We start from the raw sequence: 22,568 nt of genomic DNA, 5'->3' as shown, positions 1-22,568 counted from the left end.
TTTGTGTCAGATCTAAATACTTCATCCAATTTGCATGATTTCATTTTGGTAGTGTGACGTGAACGTGTCCCGCTGCCTGTCACAGAAGTGGGTGAACCTGAGCATAAGAAATGAAAATTTGACCTTATACTGTTAAAGTTATTCAAAAGTACAATTGTATTTATACTGATTTTGATTATTTTAGAAACTCCTAAAGTTTTTATAATCATTGCGTCGGAGATAACCGACAAAAACACTTTGCACAAAAATCTCCACTAATGACGTCCATTTTGGTATTAACCTGAATATTAACAGACGGATTTGGGATTAACAGATGACACACCAGATGACTGTAAATAAAGATTCTTCCTTTTCTTTTCTTTGGCTGACTTTTGTGTTGAAACATATTTTAAAATCCTGAGCAAACAAAAGCTTAGGGCTGTAACTGGATGTTTGCCAAATGATTAAACAAATAATTGATCAAAATCAAAAATGAATTGCTTGTTGATCGACTAATGAAGTAATCCACTAATGGCTTCAGAGCTGGTTAATGTCAGAAGGGTGCGCGTGTCTTAATGAAGGTTAATGAGTCGAGTCTTCGATGAGGTTCTTCAGTATTCCGCTCACAGCTGGAGCCCAGACGATGAATTCAAAGACAGACAGACAGACAGACAGACAGACAGTCCACAGAGACACCAGCTGCTACTGCAACATGTGATCCCATGCAGAGCTGAGCGAGACACCAACACCAGCAGAGTTAGAGGTCCACGGACGATGAGCTGCAGTCCTTCAGCTCAGCACAAATCACAAGAAACGACGTACATACATGAACACCACCCCCTATGTAGGCAAATTCTGTTTGACTCCTAGTTTGCCTTACCACTAGTGATGCTATGGATCACTACAAATAAACAAAAAAGCCTTCATTAATCATTATCAATGGATAAATGAATGGGTTTTTAAAGGTGGGAAATTACGGGCATTTCTGCCGAGTCGCAGTGAACAGAAGATTTACTTCACTCTTACATTAATGCGTTGATCAGTTCTGCTAATAAGATCATTTTGGGAGAAACAGACCTAAAGAAATCCGGACCATACTTGGGCCACATACTTGTTTTCTTCTAGCCCAGTACAGGCCAGGTTCCACGGCCCGAATCCGGGCCGTATACATCATGAATGTCAGAGGCCACTTCCACATTTGGACCAATTCTGGTGCACACACAGAAAATCTTCCATCTGTCAGTAAATACCTGAGGATAACAGCCGGCATCTGCCCAGATGTGGAAGTATCTGGGCCAGACTCGGGCCGAGAACTCCGGCATATGATGGATAAGAAGGTTCATTTTGCTGTCTGGGATAGAGTTGGCTAAAGTTTCATGTTTCTAGGCCCACGGTAAATAAAACTGACTGGCTGTCAGATCATTTCTCTGTTTCACACTCTTCCACAGTTGGTGGTGGTAATGTGCTGAGAACCATGGTGCACTAGCAAAAGGCAGGGAACGAAAAGGCTGCCATGCGTTAAAAATATTTTAAAAAATTGTCATATGAGGAAACTCCACAGGGAATAACTGAATTATCTCAAGCCACTTTTAGTTGACACTTAAGAAGATCATTAAGAGATATTAAGAAGAAACTGAGATCATTTGACAACATACAAAATAAAGAAATTAAGTAAAAAAAAAAACAAAGTAGATAAATGACAAGACTTTTAAGACAGGTGAAAGAAGAAAAACTAGCACACCGACAGAAAGCTCCAGCGCCAAACAGACAAACAAATGTCATCCGGGAAATACTCAGAAGATTTAAAACAGCTGCCATGACGCCTTCACCTCAGCTACAGCTTCAGAATCCGTCCATTTGCCTCTAAAGTCACAATTCAAATTTTCTACCAATTCTTTCAAGGGCGACCATTTCCATAAAGAAGACAAAGATTTCCCTACTCAAAAGACTCGAATTCAAACATCCAGGTGGGTTGGACACGTGTCACGGTTTCATATGGTAACATGGTTAAGTGATCCTGCAGCCAAAATCTCTCTTTGTACCATTAAAGATTGACCTCCGGTTCACCGAGCACGAAAGTTATGCAGGAAAAAGGTACAAGTTTAGTGAAAAATTTAAATTCATTGTCCCTTTCAAGGGTCCATCCATCCACCCACTCATCCATCCATCCATCCATCCATCCATCCACCCACTCATCCATCCATCCATCCACCCACTCATCCATCCATCCACCCACTCATCCATCCATCCCACAGATGTTACAGGAAACACAAAACACAGATGCTGATGTTTCTCTATTATTATTTTTTTTTAAAACATATGCTATTTTCCCCCTAGTCATCATGGCATGACACTTGACTTGATTATCTGATGGAAAGGTTCAGCCACGTGTTACAATCCTGTGGGGGGGGCCTCAGTCAGTAGTTGCCAACTCCGGCCCGTCAATCAAGTCTGACCGGCCCGCCGATCAATTATTTAACTACACATAAATATAATTTTAAACCTAAGGAAAGAAATGATGTGAAATACTGATATTTCTGCCACAATAAAAGCTCAGAGAGACTCTGATAATGCAGCAGCCTTGTTGGTAAAAACAGCTTCGCCAGCAGCAGAGTCTTTGTCAAAATGTTCCAAACTTTCAATTATAATTTGTGTTTGTGCGGCATCAAGTTCAGTTCATCCTGAACCTGAACATTCCCTCTGCTCTCTTCTGTTGTTTGCCTCTTTTTTTCCCCCCACAGCTTGTGTTTCACAGAAAACTGAATTAACCGCTTGGCCCTATTACTTAAAGAAGGCCTATTCATTTTGTTAGTTAATAATTAAGCTTCTTTTGCAATGTGGCAAAATAAACGTTTTGAATATATGGTGGCATGTTGTAGTGTACACACATAATGACAATAGCTCAGGGAAATAGCTTTCAGGAAATGTGGTACCTTCAACAACATAGGCGTAGCTGAAGCAGATCTACCTGCTGTAGATCTACATCACTACTTTTCTGTATATTCCTTCATGTCTACACATGGTAAATGGTTTTGGTATTTTAAAGATAAAACCTCATCATGAAAGAAAGTCAGTTTTTTGTTTAAAATGTTTGAGAGAGGCTGCAGGTTGTTGCCTTTGACAGTTTCTAATATTTACTGATATAAACGGGTTGGACAAACTATAAGAAACCTTTCCAAACCAGTACATTGGAAAGTCAGTAATGTCATTATTTTCTACTATAATTCACTCTGGTTTAGACATGACAGACAATCGTGGGATTTTTAGACCTTTTAAGGGATCTTATAGGATTAAATTGTCAAACCTGAAAAACCTTACGGGAGTTTTTGACTGTGAAACTGAAAGTCAAGAACAGAGCCAGACTACTACAACTACAACAACAAAAAAAAAAAGTGTGTGAAGGGACTGTTCTGAATTCTCCGTTAGAGTGGTTGAAACTACATTTCTGTAAAATGAAAAAAAAAAAAAAAGAGAAAGAAAAGTACAAACAATAGCTCACCTTTCCTCTCAGGGGAGAGCAAAGGTGTTTCACCTGGGCGGCTTCCCAGGTGAAACCCTGATCCTGCTCTGGGTGTTTTAAACACTTATTAACGACAAACCTCAAAGAAAATCACACACTACACACATACACACACACACGGTTATATTTATGTATTGAACTGGACTTACCCGATGTCCTTGGTATAAAAAAGATGAATCCTAATTCTCGCTTGGTGTCCGGGAGTATTGTCACCGCACCATGTTTTCCTTCTTCTTCCTGCTTGTAAAGAGCTCCGGCGGCTCCCCCGCCCTTCTTTCCCCTCGCTGCCTCACCTGCTCTGTCCCGCGCAAACCTGCCGGACCGGTCCGTGCGCCTCCAGAGCTTCAAACAACAATAAAATAGTCCGTTAAAAACTACGCGTGGCATTCAGTGAGGCTGCGGCCGCGGAAGTGGGCATGGAGGTGTTCTGGTCACGTGATGTGCAGGTACAGGTATGTAATTGAATTCTTGATTAAACCAGGTGATCGGTTTCAAGGACAGGTCTGTAGTTTTCCTTGTGTGTGTCACATGTGGAGCGGTTACATATTGCAAATAAACTGGTGTAAGAAAGTTTAATGAGAAGACAAGATGTAAAATAGACACAAGGAAGTATAAACACGGGTAAACAATTTTAAGAGCTACTTGAAATAGACAGTAAATATAAGCTAAAATAGAATAAGACAAAATAAGCAAAATAATAAAATGTAGGAAAACTCACATTAACATTAAGAACTTCGTTTTAGTCTCTGTGATCAAAGACCTTATTCTTACTCGGTGGGCCACTGATGGTTCCTGTTTAGGCCCCGGATGCACTGTAGAGGGACATGGTTTCATCAGTGAGTTAGACATATTTAATGTCAGTTTGCTTATATTGTGTTTCCAGGTCAAAAGTACATTTTTATGTCAACACTGTTGTATTGATCCACATTTACAGAACCTAATGACTCAAACATGCTTCAAAGCCTATAGAAATTGCCATAAAAACACAATTGAATCAACAAAAGGAGCTGTTGTCGTTTTTCATAGCTGCTTCAAAGTAAGAGTACTTTGTAGAAATGTAGTCAAAAGTACAATATGTGTCTTGTGTGGTGGAGTGAAAGTCTTGATTAAAAATAAAAGTCAAATAAATTACAAATAAATTACTCTTCTGTACATAGTTAACTGGTCTACCTTTCACTAAGATGTATCAAAATTTTCCCTAAGCGATCTAGTCTGGGCAACCTATCAACATGGGCCTAAAGAAGATAACTATGCTCTCACTGTTTCGAATCTAACACCAATCTCACGTAGTCTATGTTACTACAGGAGAGTGTGATCTGCATAGATCGAACAGGGTCTGACCCCCGATTTGTGACTGTACATGCTTTGAACTTATATGCCCTGAGTCTGATGTTGCACATTTTCTGTATTTAAAACAAAAACTGGAATGGCATTTACTTCTGCTGTATTGTTGATGCCATGTAGATGTACTCTTCTGTCCATTCCAAATGAAGATATAATTTTTAAAAAAACAAATAAATTACTCAAACAATACACTTAAGTACAATTCTCAAGTAAATGTACTTCGTTACTGTCCTCCGTGTAACTGGCACAGTTTCAACAATGAATTTGTTCCCAGTTTCTTCAATTCAGTTCAGTTCAATTCAATACCTTTACTGTTACCGTAAAAGCTATAGGTCCAATGAGTCCAAGTGTGCACTCTCAGCCAAAGCTACATAGAAAAAAAAAAGAAAAAAATGAACTTCAGTTTAAGGGATCAACAAGAAATAATCTATATCAGTATATAACTGTACAACATACAGCTACAAATACAGATATAAGTAGCATAGATAGCACATAGTCTGATCATTTAAAGTGGCAGTGCAGCCTTGGAGCTAAACATCAAAATGAGCAGTGTGTGTTCAGAACAATGTAAACTTAAAGTCAGCAGAGGATGACAGTGAGTATGGTGGTTAAAGTCTGTAATATATTGTGAGTTCACAGTATTGTTGCAGTTTTACATTTCTAAGTTGTCTGGTTTACATAATAGATTTTTCTGGGGTAGAACCTGTTCCTGAGTCTGGTGGTACTGTAGCACCTCTCAGAGGGCAGCAGGGTGAACAGGTGAACAGGAGTGTGTTGGACCGGTGAGGATTAGTTTTGCTTCCTGGATGCACCTGGAGCTGTAGATCTCCTCCAGAGTCAACAGCTGGACCCTTCTGGTTTTATGGTCCCTCCCAACAACATGCTGAAGGGCTGTTTTGTCTGCAGTGCTGCAGCTGGAGTACCACACTGGGACACAGTATGTCAGTATACTCTCCTCCAAGTCCTTGTTGATGTTTACTTTCTTCACTGATCTCCGACGGTGAAGTGTGTACTGTAAGTTTTTAAGCCAGTGCTGTGCTGTTTCCTGTCCAGGTCAGGTCATATGAAAGGTGGACACCCAGGAATTTAAATGTTGTTACTCCACCATGTCAGCATTAATGAAAACTGCAGCAGGTGCTAAAAGCCATTTTATCCTGAACTCTGGTGGTTCAATTTTGACCACTGTTTTTTTTTATGTTTTTTGCGAGGCCCCCACTCTTGTTGAAGGTCAATACTAAATCTCTATTGTGCCATTTTAAATACAGGCCTAACAGCACTACTAATCTCTACAACCTCACACCTCCAACCTCTGCAACAAAAATAGTTTGTGGGAATTCTGTTTTGCACTGCATGTGGCCACAATATAAACTGTCTGAAATGAAGAGGAAAAACATGAAACTCTGCAATGGAAAACCCAAAGCTCAACCGGACCCTACTAATGATTTCTCTATTTTTTTCTTTTTTTCTTTTCAATTGTACCTGCCAAAGACATAATGTAGCAGTCCAACATATTTTTTTGTGAAATGCCATCAATATTAAATAAGTAGATAGATAGATAGATAGATAGATAGATAGATAGATAGATAGATAAATAGATAGATAGATAGATAGATAGATAGATAGATAGATAGATAGATAGATAGATACTTTATTTATCCCCTAGGGGAAATTCATGTGTCCATTAGCTCATTGTTGATAATAATAACAATAATAATAATGATAATAACAGTTGATAATAAATAAAAAATAATGATTAGATTAGGTTACATACATACATCAATAAATACAGCTCTGAAATTAATCACAAAATGAATATATATAAATAAATGTAAATATATAAATGAGTAAATAAATAAACACCTATACAAATGAATTAAAACATTTTTAATTCCACATTTTTTCTATTTCTGGAGACTTTTATTTCCCATAAAGCTATTTATTTATTTACTTTCTTGTTTATTTATTTATTTATTTAATATTTTGTTAAATTTAGATGGCATTCCATTGTTTTGTTTTTTTTACCCCCTCTCCTGTAGAGGGCAGTAAAGTGCATAGAGCATAGCATACACTGCCAGAAGCCGCAGAAGAAGAACAAAGCTCCGCCTTTCCTGTTGTCTGTTGGCCAATCAGGATTCCACATCCTGAATCAGTTCACTGTACCTGTAGTGTGGCTCAGATACCGGATAGCTAGTTAGCTAACATTCTGACAGAAAGCTAAAAACACAACACGTTTTACTTATTAGGTTACCCACTTTCTTGTCCTGAACGTCACCTAGGTAACTAGTTCCCACCACAGCCGCAAACTGCACCATGGTCGGTGTTAAAGTGATCGGCAGCGACCCGGACTTCCAGCCGGAGCTAGCGGCCGCCGGCTCCAGGCTCGCCGTGGTGAAGTTCACAATGGCTGGGTAAGCTTACCAAGCCGGCTTCGAGGCTGCGCTGTTAAGCCGGTCTCTCCTTTTAACACCGGACTGGAAACGTTCAGAGCTCCCTGTTTTACTGTTTTGGAGAGCTGACATGAGCCGCAGAGCTACGTTATATGATAGGGGTGGCTTTGGTTGCCACGGAAGCTAGGTTAGCATGCTATCGTTAGCTGACTAGCTGTGTTGCTTACAATGACATAGCAGTATTACAGTAACTTGGCTGTTAAGGTGTCGTAAGATTTAATGATGAGCTGGGTAATTAAATGTGAGTGAGCTATCCAGTCTGTGGTCATCATTAGGAAAAATCAGCAACGTTACCACCAGTATAGAGCTAACGCTAAAAACACTTGAATATTAAAAAGTGTGTTATATTTCACCCCACATTAGCTAGTCATTGTAACGATGTGTCTTTACATTGATTGTATTTGTTATGAAGCATTGATCTCTGAGTCTGTGGGCCTGTTAATGACAGCAGACATATTCCTTTCATAGCTTTAAAATGTGAAGATTTGCTGGTCTTCCCAGTTAGCATATCATACTGTTAGTAAACTTAAGGCTTGTTGGCTTTACGATAGTTTGTCAGAAGAGTTTAAAGCAGTCTAAAGATATTTTTTTTAACTAGGTTAAGCAGTGGTTTGGGTTTATCAAAACTTTTTTCATTTTATAGTTTGAATGAAGCATGAAAATTTCAGCTGCTGCATAAATTAATCAATAGTGAGGATGATACAAGAGTAATTACTGGAGAAAGTGCCACAGTATGGCAAGGGATCTTGGGAAGTTTCTGTAAGTTATATCTTAAGATTGAACTAAAATATAGGTTAATTCACTATCGTTACATCTAAGTAATCAGTATTAGCTTTCAGCAGATTAATTGTGTCTGAAAACTTGTTAGCTGATTAGTAACAAGAAATGCAGCACAGAAATGCTTAGAAACAGTGGCTGCATTACATAGTGTGTCCACCAGAGTGCGCTGTCAGGTTATTCTTTCAGCTGTAAAAACGTCCCACTCAGAGTATATCTTGATCACAATTATTGGATCCCTGTCAAAAATGTTAAGTTCTGTGTTGATGTAAAAATGACTATCTTATGTTTTATACTATGTCTTAAAATTTCACTATCAATCAGGCTAAAAGCAGTAATCTTTGAGTCATAACTAAATAAATTGTAAATAATACATTTGGGTTAGGGTTAGGAAAAGGTAGGAAACACTTAAGTGACAGTATTGTCATATCACATTTAGAAGCTGGAGCCAGCTAAAGTTTTGCTTGATAAATAGTTGGAACAATTTATTGAGTATTGAAAATAGGGTTTCTTTAATGTAAATGGAGCTGTTCATTTATTGGCAAATAGTTTAAGCAGTACTTGAGAGACAAGATCACTAACATACTGTCCTCCGCCTCCTCAGGTGCCGACCCTGTGTCACAATAGCCCCAGCTTTCAACATGTTGAGTAACAAGTACCCACAAGTCGTCTTCCTTGAAGTAGATGTTCATGTGTGTCAGGTAAGTCTGAACTGTATGGGCTCAACTTACGGTCAAAAAGATATGAGCTTGTAAAGTGATGTTCACAAATATTTTGTAGATGTAAATCAACATTTGTAAACCTGAGAAACAAGACATTCCAGATTGTGCATCTGTAGAAAAGATTTGTAAAGATAAAAAAAAGACTTTGTGAATACAGTATGTAAACAAATGATATAAGATGTCAGGTTACCCAAAGACACTGTAAAAGAAGAAGTGCTTTTGTGAACATCAATACAAAAGATGCAAACGATACAAAAGAACAAAAAAGAAGACTAGTGGCATCCCTCTTTTTTTCAGCCAGTCTTGAAGCAGCATTACACCTTCCTGAGTTCATTATGAAGCAACACCAAAAACTTCAAAACTTAACTCAATTCCTGTGTAGTCAAGTGAAAGTTGAAAACCTTTTTTTTTTGTCTATCAGAGACACGCATATGATTTTGGTACCAATCATGTCATTACATTTTGGTTTCTGGGATAATTGGAACAACCCCTTCAAAAGCTTGATGTAAGCGAAACTTTGTGCATGCATAGTAGAACTATACCTGTTGAAAAAATCATTTAGACTTAATTTGGGGGAAAAGTCTACAACATTTTTAAGCAGTTTTGATCAGATTTGACTGTCGATTCTATACATGAAGGTTTTATTTCCCTTAGACCATTAAAGGTGCAGTTATGGGTCTCTCCTCATTCATTTAGATAGGAGCCGGGTCTTGTTAGCACAAAACAACTGAGTGGCGAGACTTGCTTATAAGGACATCGGTGTAGCCTGGGGGAGGTAGAGTCTCTTAAAGGACAGGGTTGGTGTTACTCTATATGTCGCTTATTGTAAACAAATTACACGAAAAGACCAAAACCAGACTGTTAGCCTGTAGCTCTCAGCTCCCTTCTTAAAACAGTCGAGTACTGTAGTTTTTGGCAAATCACGCTCCAACAGGAGGATATACTGTATTTGTAGGAAACTACTTTCAGTTGCTGATTAATATGCATTTGTATTTATGAGAGTGGTGTATGTGGGATTGAGTCGAAATAAACTGCATTGTGTGAACATGTCACCCAGTGCAACAGTGTAGCTCACTGATTTGTATTTAATATTGTTAACATTGTTCAACAATGGAGCTCTGTGTCACAGAGGATGAAGATATATCAGGAGGTAGGACACACTGATTGTTGGTTTTTGTCTTTAATGGAATTTGTTGAACAAAAGAAAAGAAAAGTAAAATTTAACACCAGTTTATCCTTTTTAATTTGAAATTGTGCAGGAAGACTCTGTTTTACCGAGATCTTTGGCAGGTGCCAGTTGTCATCATTTTGACAGTGAAAATAAAAACAATTGGTTGACTGCTAAAACCATGACTGTGGCTTTGCAGAAATTGTGAATCCAAAACACAAAGCTCCTGTCGTGTAACAACAGACAGCGGAAAGAACAAAATGAACAGTCCCCAGACAGTTACTGGTAAAGAATGAGAAACAAGAAGCTGCAACCCAGAAGACCCGGTCTACCGGGTCCCGGTGCCGGTCTAAGCTGTTACTGTTATAGAAAACTTGCTCAAGAACGTATGGATGCCAGGCTAATTTCACAAAACCGCTTCTCTTTTTCTCAGGCGACGGCAGCAGCCAACAACATCTCAGCCACACCGACGTTCTTGTTCTTCAGGAACAGGGTTCGGGTTGATCAGTATCAGGGGGCGGACTCTGCAGGTCTGGAGGAGAAGATCAAACAGCACACAGAGAACGACCCGGGAAACAGCGAGGACTCTGATATTCCAAAGGGATACGTGAGTGGACACCTCATCATTCTGTTGGAGGGCTGGTTTGGGGTGTGTGTGTGTGTGTGTGTGTGTGTGTGTGTGTGTGTGTGTGTGTGTGTGTGTGTGTGTGTGTGTGTGTGTGTGTGTGTGTGTGTGCAGGATTTACTCTCACGTTTTAGAAGCTGGCCATTTATATTTTTTATATAGTCCCCACTCTCTTGCAATTTTAATACATTAATATTGATGTAGCCATTTCCTGTAGCAGCTGATTCTGTTCAGCCCTGTTTCTTAGTAGTAGTAGTATGAAATCATATGTAACAGAAAAAAAGACATGAACACAAGAAAACACACAGTATGCGACATCAAGTTGGAAACAGAAGTGCTGGTGTGAACCAGAGAGAATATGAATCAGGCGGTTGCTTCATTCAAAGGGATGTGTGTAAACCTTAAATAAAGGCGGAAATAGACCCAGAAGTTGAGTTTGTCTTGTTCGGTTTGTTTTCAGATGGACCTCATGCCTTTTGTCAACAAAGCCGGCTGCGAGTGCCTCAACGAGAGCGACGACTGTGGCTTTGATAACTGCTTAATCAAAGACTCCTCCTACCTGGAGTCTGACTGTGATGAACAGGTACGTGCTGCCACTTCATGTCCACTTCATGCACCGCACAGCAAGTTGGGTGTTTACCTTGATGATGTGTTGAAGGTGTGGTAGTCCCGTGTGTCACAGTACGAGCCTGTCACCTGCAGACCTTTTCAACTCCCTGTGGCTGTTTGTACCATTCCTCCATCCAATGTGTAAAAACCGATCAATTAGCACAGAATACGTCCATATGTTAGCATATAGCACCGCTAATGAAGCTCCATAAACCTGGTGGTAATCACGTTGCATTTCCTCAGTGAAATGATGTCCCTGGTTCGCCAGTGGAAAGCTTTTGTCGTGAACAGTAAAGGAAAGGAAGGAAATGTTCAGTCTGCATCAGCAGTAGCTTAACACGTGCTCCAGCACAGGAGAGCAATCAGCAAACAGTAAAACGAGGCTGATATCTGAAAGTAGACACAGGACAACAGGAGTGAGCAACTGGTACAGACTATCCAACAAGCTAATCAGCAGGGTGGGAGCTGGTCTGGTGCTTCTGTTCTCTCTCTTTGCTCTCCATTCTGTCAACCTCCTGCTGTGGATGAGGTCTTTCCATTAATATCATGATAATGATTTTTATAAGTCACCACGTTTATGTGAAATAAGTCGCCAAAAATTCCATTAACTTCTATCCCACAACTAATCTGCAGTCCACTCTACCTACCGAACATTGCACATAAAGGACATTCATCCTGGTGTCGTCTTTTTAACGGCAATAGTCCAAAAGGTTTCTGTTAATAAAACACAGCGGAAACACAAGGTGGAAGTTACAGACAAGTCCTACAGGTTATTAAAAGCTATGAGAAGTTCTGGGTTCCAGGTTGTTACGTTCCCTCAGTGGAAAAGGTAAAATGCCACATTAATCATGAACATAAAATATCATCTAACCAAGAAAAATGACTAAACACATAAATAAACACAAGAGAGGGTGAGTTTTTGCCTCAGGACAATCTTCACATATTTAGCCCCATTTTTAGTGTTTTCTATTTTTGAGTTAAATTTATTGGCGGGAAGATAATTTGTCTAATGTGTTGCCTTTAATTTTTTTTTATCTGGTCCAGTTGCTGATAACTATGGCCTTCAACCAGCCTGTGAAGCTCTTCTCTATGAAGCTACTGTCGTCAGACTTTGGTAAGTTTTATTCTGCTTGTGTTTTTAATCCGACTCTCTCATGTAGTCAGTGCATCATCTACAGGCAACCGTAACTAACATTGTGTACCTTTCTCCATCCTTCCTTCCTTCTGTGTGTCAGCCCAAGCCCCTAAGGTGATGAAGGTGTTCATCAATCTCCCGCGGTCGATGGGCTTCGACGACGCGGAGCGGAGCGAAGCCACTCAGACTCTGGAGCTGTCAGAGGAAGACTACAAAGACGAGGGTTTGATTCCTCTGCGCTACGTCAAGTTTCAGAACGTCCAGAGTGTTACGGTGAGGACCAGACAGAAGTCATGATTTCAGCATGCGCAAACAAATGTGCACCTGCTCTGAGTTCAAGTAAAGCTGTTTTTTATTGGCTCATATGAAATATGAAAAATGACATGTTGGCAGCGTGAAGCCTTTTCTTCTTCTGATTTTGTATTTACTATTTAAGCCCATGAAATAATTAATGTTTGCACTCAGAGGTGATGCAGGAAGGATGCGGCACCACTCGCACACCCCTTACATTGCCCACCTGTGTTAACTTGTAATTATTAATGGACCATATAAAGAGGCTTTATTTTTCTGAACCATCAGCGGAGTAGTTTGTGCTTTGTATGGCGATATTGATGTGAATGATCAACCAACAGAAACCTTCACTGCATGTCTGCCTCTACTAACATGTTGCCAGCAGAGCCATCCAATGGTCAAAGACCCACAGGTTTAACTGGTGTTGTATGTTTATTGATGGTATTTGTCTTTTTGTTTTTGTCTTTTACCAGTTGTTTGTCAAGTCGAACCAAGGAGACGAGGAGACGACAAAAATCAACTACCTGACATTCATAGGCACCCCAGTACAGGCCACCAACATGAACGACTTCAAAAGGGTATGGAGCAGTTACAGCAGCCTGCGTTTGTTCGTGCTAAGGTTCGTTTGTGAGTGTGTTTGCACTGGATGATTATTTTTATTTTGGTGCCTCGCAGGTTGTGGGGAAGAAAGGTGAGAGTCACTGAACAGGACAATGAAGAGGAGGCAGAGAAGAGGAGGAAGCTACAGATACACCCAAGGACTTTCACTCTGCCAAAGCTGCCACACACTCTACTGTCACACACACACACACACATACACACACACACACAGCCTCCAGCTGTCCTCCTCAAGCTCTGATTGAATTCTCCGTCTGTGGAGTCTACAAATAATTTGTATTGTAATACTGATGAAAATCACTGTAAATAAAACACAATCCTTTTTCAAAGGCATGTGCGTCAAGTCTGTTTTTTGTGGGAACTGATGAGGATGATGAGAAGGAGTAGTACTGAATGTAGTGGTAACACTGCTGGTGCTGCAATACAGCACCAGCAGTAGAAAACTGAACGAATATAAAATGTGATTTTTTTCAATACTCCTCGCTGAGCAGCAGTCATAAATCCAGGTTAATGACGGCAGCCGTACCGTGTCATCAGCTGTAAATCATTTGAAGTTTGAAGTCAGCTCTGGCTTCCGATTGGTTAAAATGAGTAACAAGCTGATTGTGCTTGTTAGTCAACCTCCTCCAAAAAGCATTAATGGACCTGTTCGGTTCACTTTAGCAGTAAACTTAAGATTTGTGAGAGATTTCTAAAAGAAAGGAGGGACTCAGGAAGAAATTTGAAAGCTTTTCATAGTCAACTGTTAGTCGAGAGTTTTAGTAAATGAATGAACTGGACAATTACTGTGAAACATTTAAAAATGGACACTTGACTGTTAGATTTGTAGGGAAATAACCTGACTTTTAAAATCAACATTATATATAGATATAAAAAACACTTCCCTGTTATAACTTTGTTTTCATTATGGAACCTTTAATCTGTCATGTGGTCTGCGTAGTTCTATTTATTATTTCTTGTACTCTTTCTGCAGTCTGCTGTGAGCAGGTCTGCAGAGGAGAGCTGTGGTTGCAGGTAGCAGCAGTGAGAGCTGAGAGGGAAGACAGACAGAACAATGGAGGGGAGCTGGTTTTGTTGTCTGAGGGGGTCACATGTCACACGATGACCAACACTCACTGGTCAGTAAAGTCGCTGGGAGAGGGTCGTCCCCAGGTGTGAAGTGTGAAGGATTTTGGAGGAGTGAGTTCTTTTTTGTGGAACAGAAAAACATGTGGTTTCCACCATCTTGAATATAGTGAATCCCAATGTCCCCCCCCTTTGGTGACAGAATGCCACCTGATGTGTCATCCTGGGAGCAGACTGTATAGTCCATTTTTCAGCTCATTCAAGTGGTAACATCTGGGCATTTGTCAACACTATCTATCTTGGCTAAGCAAGAACATGTGGTTTCCACCATCTTGAATGTAGTGAATCAATGAACCTTACTTTTTCTCCGAGAGTGAATATTTCTTCGGTTATGTCTAGGAAATGAATGTGAAAAACATATGAGAATGTAACTGAGGCCTTTTATCCCTTAAAACACAACCAAGTGCAATCTGAAGAGCAGGTGTGGATTCAACAATTTTCCCAAAGAAGAAACACTACTGAAGAAGACACAGCTGAAGGATGGTCTTCTCAATAGGTGAATAATCCTGGAGGATACAAAGGGTTAAAGGTCTGTTCACCAACAGCAAGTGTTTTCAGGTTTCACTTGTCCAGTTTATGTCTCATACACTAATCTCCATGTTGTAAACAAGGTGTGTAACTATATTCTGCGCCACTGAAATTGCTCGACTTGCTGATAGAATCAAACCTTGAAAACCCCACCTGGTTTTTCTTGTTCTCAAACAAAGTCACTCCCATTCAGTCGATGTGTTTCTTGTTCTGTGCAGACCTGACAGTGTATGGATGAGTATAACCAACATGCTGTGAAGTGTAAAAGCTAACAAGCCATATACACTACAGATCAACTTCTGCTGAACAGCTTCAACCCTTCACGTGAAAGTGAAACTATTTGACTTTTCCTATCTCTCGGAGGTGAAATGGCGCAGCGAGGAATTCAGATGGACCGGGAAAAACTCTGCTGTTCCATCTGTTTGGATCTACTGAAGGATCCAGTGACTATTCCCTGTGGACACAACTACTGTATGAGCTGTATTAAAAGTCACTGGGATCAAGAGGATCAGAGGAGGATCCACAGCTGTCCTCAGTGCAGACAGGATTTCATACCAAGACCTGTCCTGGTGAAAAACACCATGTTAGCAGAGTTAGTGGAGGAACTGAAGAAGACTGGACTCCAAGCTGCTCCAGCTGATCACTGCTATGCCGGACCTGAAGATGTGGCCTGTGATTTCTGCACTGGGAGAAAGCTGAAAGCTCTCAGGTCCTGTCTGCAGTGTCTGGTCTCTTACTGTGAGCAGCACCTCCAGCCTCACTATGAATCCCCTGCTTTTGAAAAACATAAACTGGTCGACGCCTCCAAGAAGCTCCAGGAGAACATCTGCTCTCGTCATGATGAAGTGATGAAGATTTTCTGCCGCACTGATCAGCAGTGTATCTGTTATCTCTGCTCCATGGATGAACATAAAAGCCACGACACTGTCTCAGCTGCAGCGGAAAGGGCTGACAAGCAGGGAGATCTCATGCTGAATCAGCAAAAAATCCAGCAGAGGATCCAGGACAGAGAGGAGGTCGTAAAGGTGCTTCAGCAGGAGGTAAAGGCTACCAATCGCTCTGCTGATAAAGCAGTGAAGGACTGTGATGAGATCTTCACTCAGCTGATCCGTCTCATGGAGAAAAGAAGCTCTGATCTGAAGCAGCAGATCAGATCGCAGCAGAAAACTGAGGTCAGTCGAGTCAAAGCGCTTCAGGAGAAACTGCAGCAGGAGATCACTGAGCTGAAGAGGAAAGATGATGAGCTGCAGCAAATGTCACGCACAGAAGATCACATCCAGTTCCTACACAATTACCCATCGCTTTCAAATCTCACTGACTCTCCAGACTCACCCAGCATCAATATCCGTCCTCTGCGATACTTTGAGGATGTGATGGCAGCTGCGTCAGAAGCCAGAGACAAACTCCAGGACATTCTTAAAGAGGAATGGACCAAGATCTCACTGACTGTGGCTGATGTGGACATTTTACTGCCGCCAGCAGAGCCCAGGACCAGAGCTGAATTCTTAAGATATTCCCAACAAATCACACTGAATCCAAACACGGCAAATACACGGCTGCTATTATCTGAGGGGAACAGAAAAGCAACAGTGACGTTTGAAGAACAGTTTTATTCTCCTAACCTGGAAAGATTCATCCACTTGTTTCAGGTCCTGAGCAGAGAGAGTCTGACCAGACCTTGTTACTGGGAGGTGGAGTGGAGTGGACGAGGAGTTTCAGTAGCAGTCACATACAAGGACATCAGCAGAACAGGAGATGAAAGTTTGTTTGGAAACAATGATAAGTCTTGGGCTTTAGCATGTTTCAACAAAAGTTATGAATTCAGACATGACAGCATCCGCACTGCCGTCTCAAGCCCTCGGTCCTCCAGAGTAGGAGTGTACCTGGATCACAGAGCAGGTGTTCTGTCCTTCTACAGCGTCTCTGAATCCATGACTCTCCTGCACAGAGTCCAGACCACATTCACTCAGCCTCTCTACGCTGGACTTAGGGCTCATTACATTGGATCCACAGCTGAGCTGTGTGAGCTCAAGTAGACTGGATCTATTAAAAAGGTAATAGGTGAGATTCTCTTTTTACTGTTTAATGGATTTTGATTCAGTTTTGTTGCTCAGCTCTCTTTGCTGTGGAGTTTTTGTGCCGGACTTTCCAGAGATCACCTGCCCATCAGGTGACTTTGATGTCTTCTTCTTCAAGTTTCTATTGATGCATTGTGCTGCTGTATTCTTTGTCTTTTTAGCCATTTTAAAATTCCTCTCCAGACATGTTTTAAACTATGTTAAATACTCTGCTATGATTAATATTTTGTTGAACATGGTTTTCACACATAAAAAGTGGAAAACAAAAAAGGAGAACTGGGGCAGAAGCACATCTACTCTTACTTCCTCATAGAGAAATTCTGGATCAGGCCTTGTGACCCGCCCCCCGACTACTGCTAGGTTGGCAGGTGGAAAATAAGAGAGTATCAATATGATTAGAGGAGGAAACATCAGAGATACTCCGCCACATGTTTGAGCGTCAGTCAGACCCAGACTCAGGAGGTTGTTGCGAACTAAATTCAGTGATTACCGGACATATCAGAACGGTTAGCGTAGTTAGCATCTTTTATTAGTTTATGTTGTTTGTTAGCTTGTAACTGGCAATGGCTGACACAGTGTTAGAGATTGTGCTAATGCTAACTCTCTCGCTCTCCGTACTGACAAGGTTTCAGGTTATCTAGCCCCGCCCCCTGCCCCCACGAGTTGACAGGATTGGTTCCTTAGGTTTGTGACGTATGAAACCCTGGCTGTCTGAATCTGTTTTTATGAGACTGTCATTGATTCACTGCAGGTCTAGGCGGAAACACTCAGTCATGGTGTTGATGATTATTTCACTCATCATATGTCTGTATTATATAAAAACTTCATATGGATGTTAACAAGGTTCAAACTTGATTTGCATTGTAGTGGTCATTAACTATATGTTTGTCTTCTGTTATTATATCTCAGAGATCTTTGTTTTGTTTTTCAAGAAAGAAAATGTATTAAAGTGATGAACACAATACAGTAATCTTAAAAAAATCAAGTGATCAATTCAAATAGATGAAGAGAATAATGTAACAATGGAACCTGTAATCTGTTGTTTGGTCTGTGTACGTCTTATATTTGTTCTTTCTGTTTAGTTTCCAGGATTTATCGAGTGGATATGTAAACAATGTCAATCAATAAACCATTTTTCCAAGAGTGAATACTGTATTTCTTCACTTATGTCTAGGTACTAAACGTGAAAAGCATATGAGAATATAACTGACGCTATTTATTTTCACTGATGCAATCAGAAGAGCAGGTGTGGACTCAAAAGGCAGCATGTGTTTTCCCAAATTAGAAACACTACTGAAGAAGACACAGCTGAAGGACGGTCCTCTCGTTAACTGAACAGCTTCACTGTGAACGTTTAGGTGAATAATCCTGGAGGATACAAAGGGTTAAAGGTCTGTTCACCAACAGCAAGTGTTTTCAGGTTTCACTTGTCCAGTTTATGTCTCATACACTAATCTCCATGTTGTAAACAAGGTGTGTAACTATACTCTGCGCCACTGAAATTGCTCGACTTGCTGAAAGAATGAAACCTTGAAAACCCCACCTGGTTTTTCTTGTTCTCAAACAAAGTCACTCCCATTCAGTCGATGTGTTTCTTGTTCTGTGCAGACCTGACAGTGTATGGATGAGTATAACCAACATGCTGTGAAGTGTAAAAGCTAACAAGCCATATACACTACAGATCAAGTTGTTGCTGAACAGGTTCAACCCTTCATGTGAAAGTGAAAGCAGTGGACATTTCCTGTCTCTCGGAGGTGAAATGGCGCAGCGAGGAATTCAGATGGACCGGGAAAAACTCTGCTGTTCCATCTGTTTGGATCTACTGAAGGATCCAGTGACTATTCCCTGTGGACACAACTACTGTATGAGCTGTATTAAAAGTCACTGGGATCAAGAGGATCAGAGGAGGATCCACAGCTGTCCTCAGTGCAGACAGGATTTCATACCAAGACCTGTCCTGGTGAAAAACACCATGTTAGCAGAGTTAGTGGAGGAACTAAAGAAGACTGGACTCCAAGCTGCTCCAGCTGATCACTGCTATGCCGGACCTGAAGATGTGGCCTGTGATTTCTGCACTGGGAGAAAACTGAAAGCTGTCAAATCCTGTCTGCAGTGTCTGGTCTCTTACTGTGAGCAGCACCTCCAGCCTCACTATGAATCTCCTGCCTTTAAACAACATAAACTGGTCGACGCCTCAAAGAAGCTCCAGGAGAACATCTGCTCTCGTCATGATGAAGTGATGAAGGTTTTCTGCCGCACTGATCAGCAGTGTATCTGTTATCTCTGCTCCATGGATGAACATAAAAGCCACGACACTGTCTCAGCTGCAGCGGAAAGGGCTGACAAGCAGGGAGATCTCATACTGAATCAGCAAAAAATCCAGCAGAGAATCCAGGACAGAGAGGAGGTCGTAAAGGTGCTTCAGCAGGAGGTGGAGGCTACCAATCGCTCTGCTGATAAAGCAGTGAAGGACTTTGATGAGATCTTCACTCAGCTGATCCGTCTCATGGAGAAAAGAAGCTCTGATCTGAAGCAGCAGATCAGATCGCAGCAGAAAACTGAGGTCAGTCGAGTCAAAGCGCTTCAGGAGAAACTGCAGCAGGAGATCACTGAGCTGAAGAGGAAAGATGATGAGCTGCAGCAAATGTCACGCACAGAAGATCACATCCAGTTCCTACACAATTACCCATCGCTTTCAAATCTCGCTGACTCTCCAGACTCACCCAGCATCAATATCCGTCCTCTGCGATACTTTGAGGATGTGATGGCAGCTGCGTCAGAAGCCAGAGACAAACTCCAGGACATTCTTAAAGAGGAATGGACCAAGATCTCACTGACTGTGGCTGATGTGGACATTTTACTGCCGCCAGCAGAGCCCAGGACCAGAGCTGAATTCTTAAGATATTCCCAACAAATCACACTGAATCCAAACACGGCAAATACACGGCTGCTATTATCTGAGGGGAAAAGAAAAGCAACAGTGACGTTTGAAGAACATTTTTATTCTCCTAACCTGGAAAGATTCATCCACTTGTTTCAGGTCCTGAGCAGAGAGAGTCTGACCAGACGTTGTTACTGGGAGGTGGAGTGGAGTGGGTTACAAGTTTCAGTAGCAGTCACATACAAGGACATCAGCAGAACAGGAGATGAAAGTTTGTTTGGAAACAATGATAAGTCTTGGGCTTTAGCATGTTTCAACAAAAGTTATGAATTCAGACATGACAGCATCAGCACTCTCGTCTCAGGCCCTCAGTCCTCCAGAGTAGGAGTGTACCTGGATCACAAAGCAGGTGTTCTGTCCTTCTACAGCGTCTCTGAATCCATGACTCTCCTGCACAGAGTCCAGACCACATTCACTCAGCCTCTCTACGCTGGACTTTGGTTTGTTGGTGCAGGATCCACTGCTGTTTGTTCCGCTCAGCTCTCCTTATGTTGATGTTTCTGCAGCGCACTTTCCGGAGATCACCTGTCAATCTAACTGTGTGGTGCGGAGCTGTGACGTCTTTAATGTTCTGTTGATTTGGTTTGAGTCTCTGTAGGTGGCTATCTACAACATTTTAATGTTTTTGAATGAAATGTATTCAACCAGATTGCAGAGGGAACAACAACAACAACAACAACAACAAAAAAAATAGATATATTAAAAAATGAAAACCTTGAAATTAAAATCCTAAAATCTGGTTATAGACCTATTCTTTTTGTTGTATTGAATAATCCATTATAATAGAACAGCAAGTTTTCCCTTAATCACAGCCGAATTGTTGACGTTTATTTGGTTCCTGTCACTTTTATAAAAGTGAGGTCAAGATGTGATCATTACTGGAATTATCAATAAGGAGAACATTGTTTAAGACCACTGATATCCTCCATAGTGCTGAAATACTGATTTTACAGACTGTGTGATGCGAAGTGAATATGTGGATGGTAAAACTGAACAAGAGTCATTTAAGATTTACTGATTGCATATGTCAACAAAGTTAATCAATAAAGTAGATTTTGTTCCACTAAGAATGAATAATAGATTTTAAAAAATTATTTCCAGGAACTCTGTTAAAGTTGCTGGACAAAATCTGAAACGTACATGACAGTATAACAGAGGGAACACAACAAAGTGCAGTCTGAGTATCTAGAACAGGGGTGGGCAATAATTTTTTCCAGTGGGCCATACTGACTCTGTTAAAGTAAGTGAAGGGCCACACAATTGGAAATAAAATTTAAACATGAAATATTTAGTGCAGAATTACTTTAAACTACCGGTACATGATCATAAATACATGATCATACTCATGAATATTACAATTAACAAGTCTTCATCAATCACTTCCACACGCCTGGTAACGGTCCGACGAGACAGACTGATTTTTTCAAACTCTTATTGTCAGGGCACAGGTTGCTAGCAGTCTCAACCATACAGTCTTTCAAAAACTCAACCTCTGAGAACGACCTGCTGTGTTTGGCTAGCTTATGAGCCAGCATGTAGCTTACTTTTGTGACTGTCTCTTGTATGGCCGTCTGTTTCACAAAAATATTCTGACGGGCGGTTAAATCGGAGGACAATTTCAGGGCCCTTTGTTCTCTCTCCCGCGACGATAGGTTGGTGGCATAGTTGGCATGCTTGGTCGAAAAATGTCTCTTAATATTATATTGTTTGAAAACAGAATTTGCATTTTGGCATATCAGGCATACAGCCTTTGAACCCACATGAGTAACAAAATATTTATAAGTCCACTCAGTGTTAAAAACTCGACATTCTGAATCAACTTTTCTCTTTTTCACAGCACTCATCCTGATGATCATCGAACTATGCAAGTCAAGGAAGCGCATTTTCACCCACTCCAAATTAAAATAGATTAAAATAATAAATTGAAATTTATCTCAAGAAAAATCACAAGTTCTAAGTTGAGCTTTAGAACATTTTTTTGTTTGAACAATTAAATATGATTGTGAGGTCAAAAAAAGAAAAGCACAGTCAGACTTGAATGAACAGTTAAAAGATTCATAATGCCTTCGACAAGGTATCTAAACATACACTTGATACCAATGTCAAAGGAGGAGACATGAGCAAAGAGCATATGTTCTATCATGTTCACGAAAACTCAGGTGCATTTCAGGGCTGATATCAATGGCCACTACCAAACCTTTGCAAACAAGGGGCTCGTCCGGGAGTTGAACCCGGGACCTCTCGCACCCGAAGCGAGAATCATACCCCTAGACCAACGAGCCACAAAAGGTTAGCATTTATCTCAAGAAAAATCTCAAGTTCTAAGCTGAGCTTTTAAACATAAAACAAATTTGTGACAAAGACACAGTAAGAACTTGTGGTTCCTACTAGCTTATCATTTTTCAGCTGTCTGTTAGTTGTTAGCATTTTCACTAAAAAGACATTTCAACAGTGATTTACTTAAGAATATCCATTTTCTAGAACAAACCCTTGGCAAAATAGCAGGTGAAGTAAACCATAGAGAATAGACAAGAAAAATGGCGTTCCATGCCTTCTGTAGATTCCATAGACTTGTAAAATCAACACCGGGGCACACTGAAGGTGTTCTGCTGGCCCAAAAACATGTTTAGACAGTTTATTTTAGTTTTCTGTCATTTGTCA

At 40.7% G+C, this 22,568-nt stretch overlaps 4 protein-coding genes and 1 non-coding gene across 5 annotated transcripts in view; 3 read left to right on the top strand and 2 right to left on the bottom strand.

Annotated features, from left to right (window-relative positions):
• Window positions 1-3,915, bottom strand: part of atp8b1 (ATPase phospholipid transporting 8B1) — a 32,999-nt gene extending 29,084 nt beyond the window's left edge. The window contains exon 1 of the mRNA XM_056404048.1: window positions 3,649-3,915. The gene's annotated coding sequence lies outside the window, so the exon portion shown is untranslated. The remainder of the gene's footprint in view (window positions 1-3,648) is intronic.
• A 3,063-nt stretch (window positions 3,916-6,978) lies between these two features.
• Window positions 6,979-13,568, top strand: txnl1 (thioredoxin-like 1). The gene is made up of 8 exons (XM_056402714.1): window positions 6,979-7,251; window positions 8,672-8,768; window positions 10,391-10,564; window positions 11,043-11,165; window positions 12,236-12,305; window positions 12,427-12,599; window positions 13,091-13,195; window positions 13,293-13,568. The coding sequence occupies exons 1-8, from the start codon at window positions 7,154-7,156 to the stop codon at window positions 13,320-13,322; spliced, it is 870 nt and encodes a 289-aa protein (XP_056258689.1). The 5' UTR covers window positions 6,979-7,153; the 3' UTR covers window positions 13,323-13,568.
• A 1,626-nt stretch (window positions 13,569-15,194) lies between these two features.
• On the top strand, window positions 15,195-18,106 carry LOC130186038 (E3 ubiquitin/ISG15 ligase TRIM25-like). Its single transcript, XM_056402744.1, has one exon. It carries the CDS (start codon window positions 15,257-15,259, stop codon window positions 16,922-16,924), a length of 1,668 nt encoding a protein of 555 aa, XP_056258719.1. The 5' UTR covers window positions 15,195-15,256; the 3' UTR covers window positions 16,925-18,106.
• Window positions 18,107-18,441: 335 nt separating this feature from the next.
• LOC130186042 (tripartite motif-containing protein 16-like) lies at window positions 18,442-20,646 on the top strand. The gene has a single exon (XM_056402752.1). It carries the CDS (start codon window positions 18,726-18,728, stop codon window positions 20,400-20,402), a length of 1,677 nt encoding a protein of 558 aa, XP_056258727.1. The 5' UTR covers window positions 18,442-18,725; the 3' UTR covers window positions 20,403-20,646.
• A 1,471-nt stretch (window positions 20,647-22,117) lies between these two features.
• Window positions 22,118-22,189, bottom strand: trnap-cgg (transfer RNA proline (anticodon CGG)). Its single transcript has one exon. It is a non-coding gene; the product is annotated as a tRNA-Pro (tRNA).
• Between the last annotated feature and the right edge of the window lie 379 nt (window positions 22,190-22,568).

This window comes from Seriola aureovittata, chromosome 18 (genome assembly GCF_021018895.1).
Source record: "Seriola aureovittata isolate HTS-2021-v1 ecotype China chromosome 18, ASM2101889v1, whole genome shotgun sequence".
NCBI lineage: Eukaryota > Metazoa > Chordata > Actinopteri > Carangiformes > Carangidae > Seriola > Seriola aureovittata.
The sequence above is the reverse complement of the archived record's forward strand: the minus strand, read 5'-3'. Positions and strand labels throughout refer to the sequence as shown.

Bases quoted from the DNA above. Each gene is read 5' to 3' on its own strand.
- txnl1 (XM_056402714.1), top strand. From the start codon at position 7,154: ATGGTCGGTGTTAAAGTGATCGGCAGCGACCCGGACTTCCAGCCGGAG. The intron at 7,252-8,671 runs GTAAGCTTACCA...CCGCCTCCTCAG, and splicing joins GTGAAGTTCACAATGGCTGG to GTGCCGACCCTGTGTCACAA. The intron at 12,600-13,090 runs GTGAGGACCAGA...GTCTTTTACCAG, and splicing joins AGAACGTCCAGAGTGTTACG to TTGTTTGTCAAGTCGAACCA.
- LOC130186038 (XM_056402744.1), top strand. From the start codon at position 15,257: ATGGCGCAGCGAGGAATTCAGATGGACCGGGAAAAACTCTGCTGTTCC.
- LOC130186042 (XM_056402752.1), top strand. From the start codon at position 18,726: ATGGCGCAGCGAGGAATTCAGATGGACCGGGAAAAACTCTGCTGTTCC.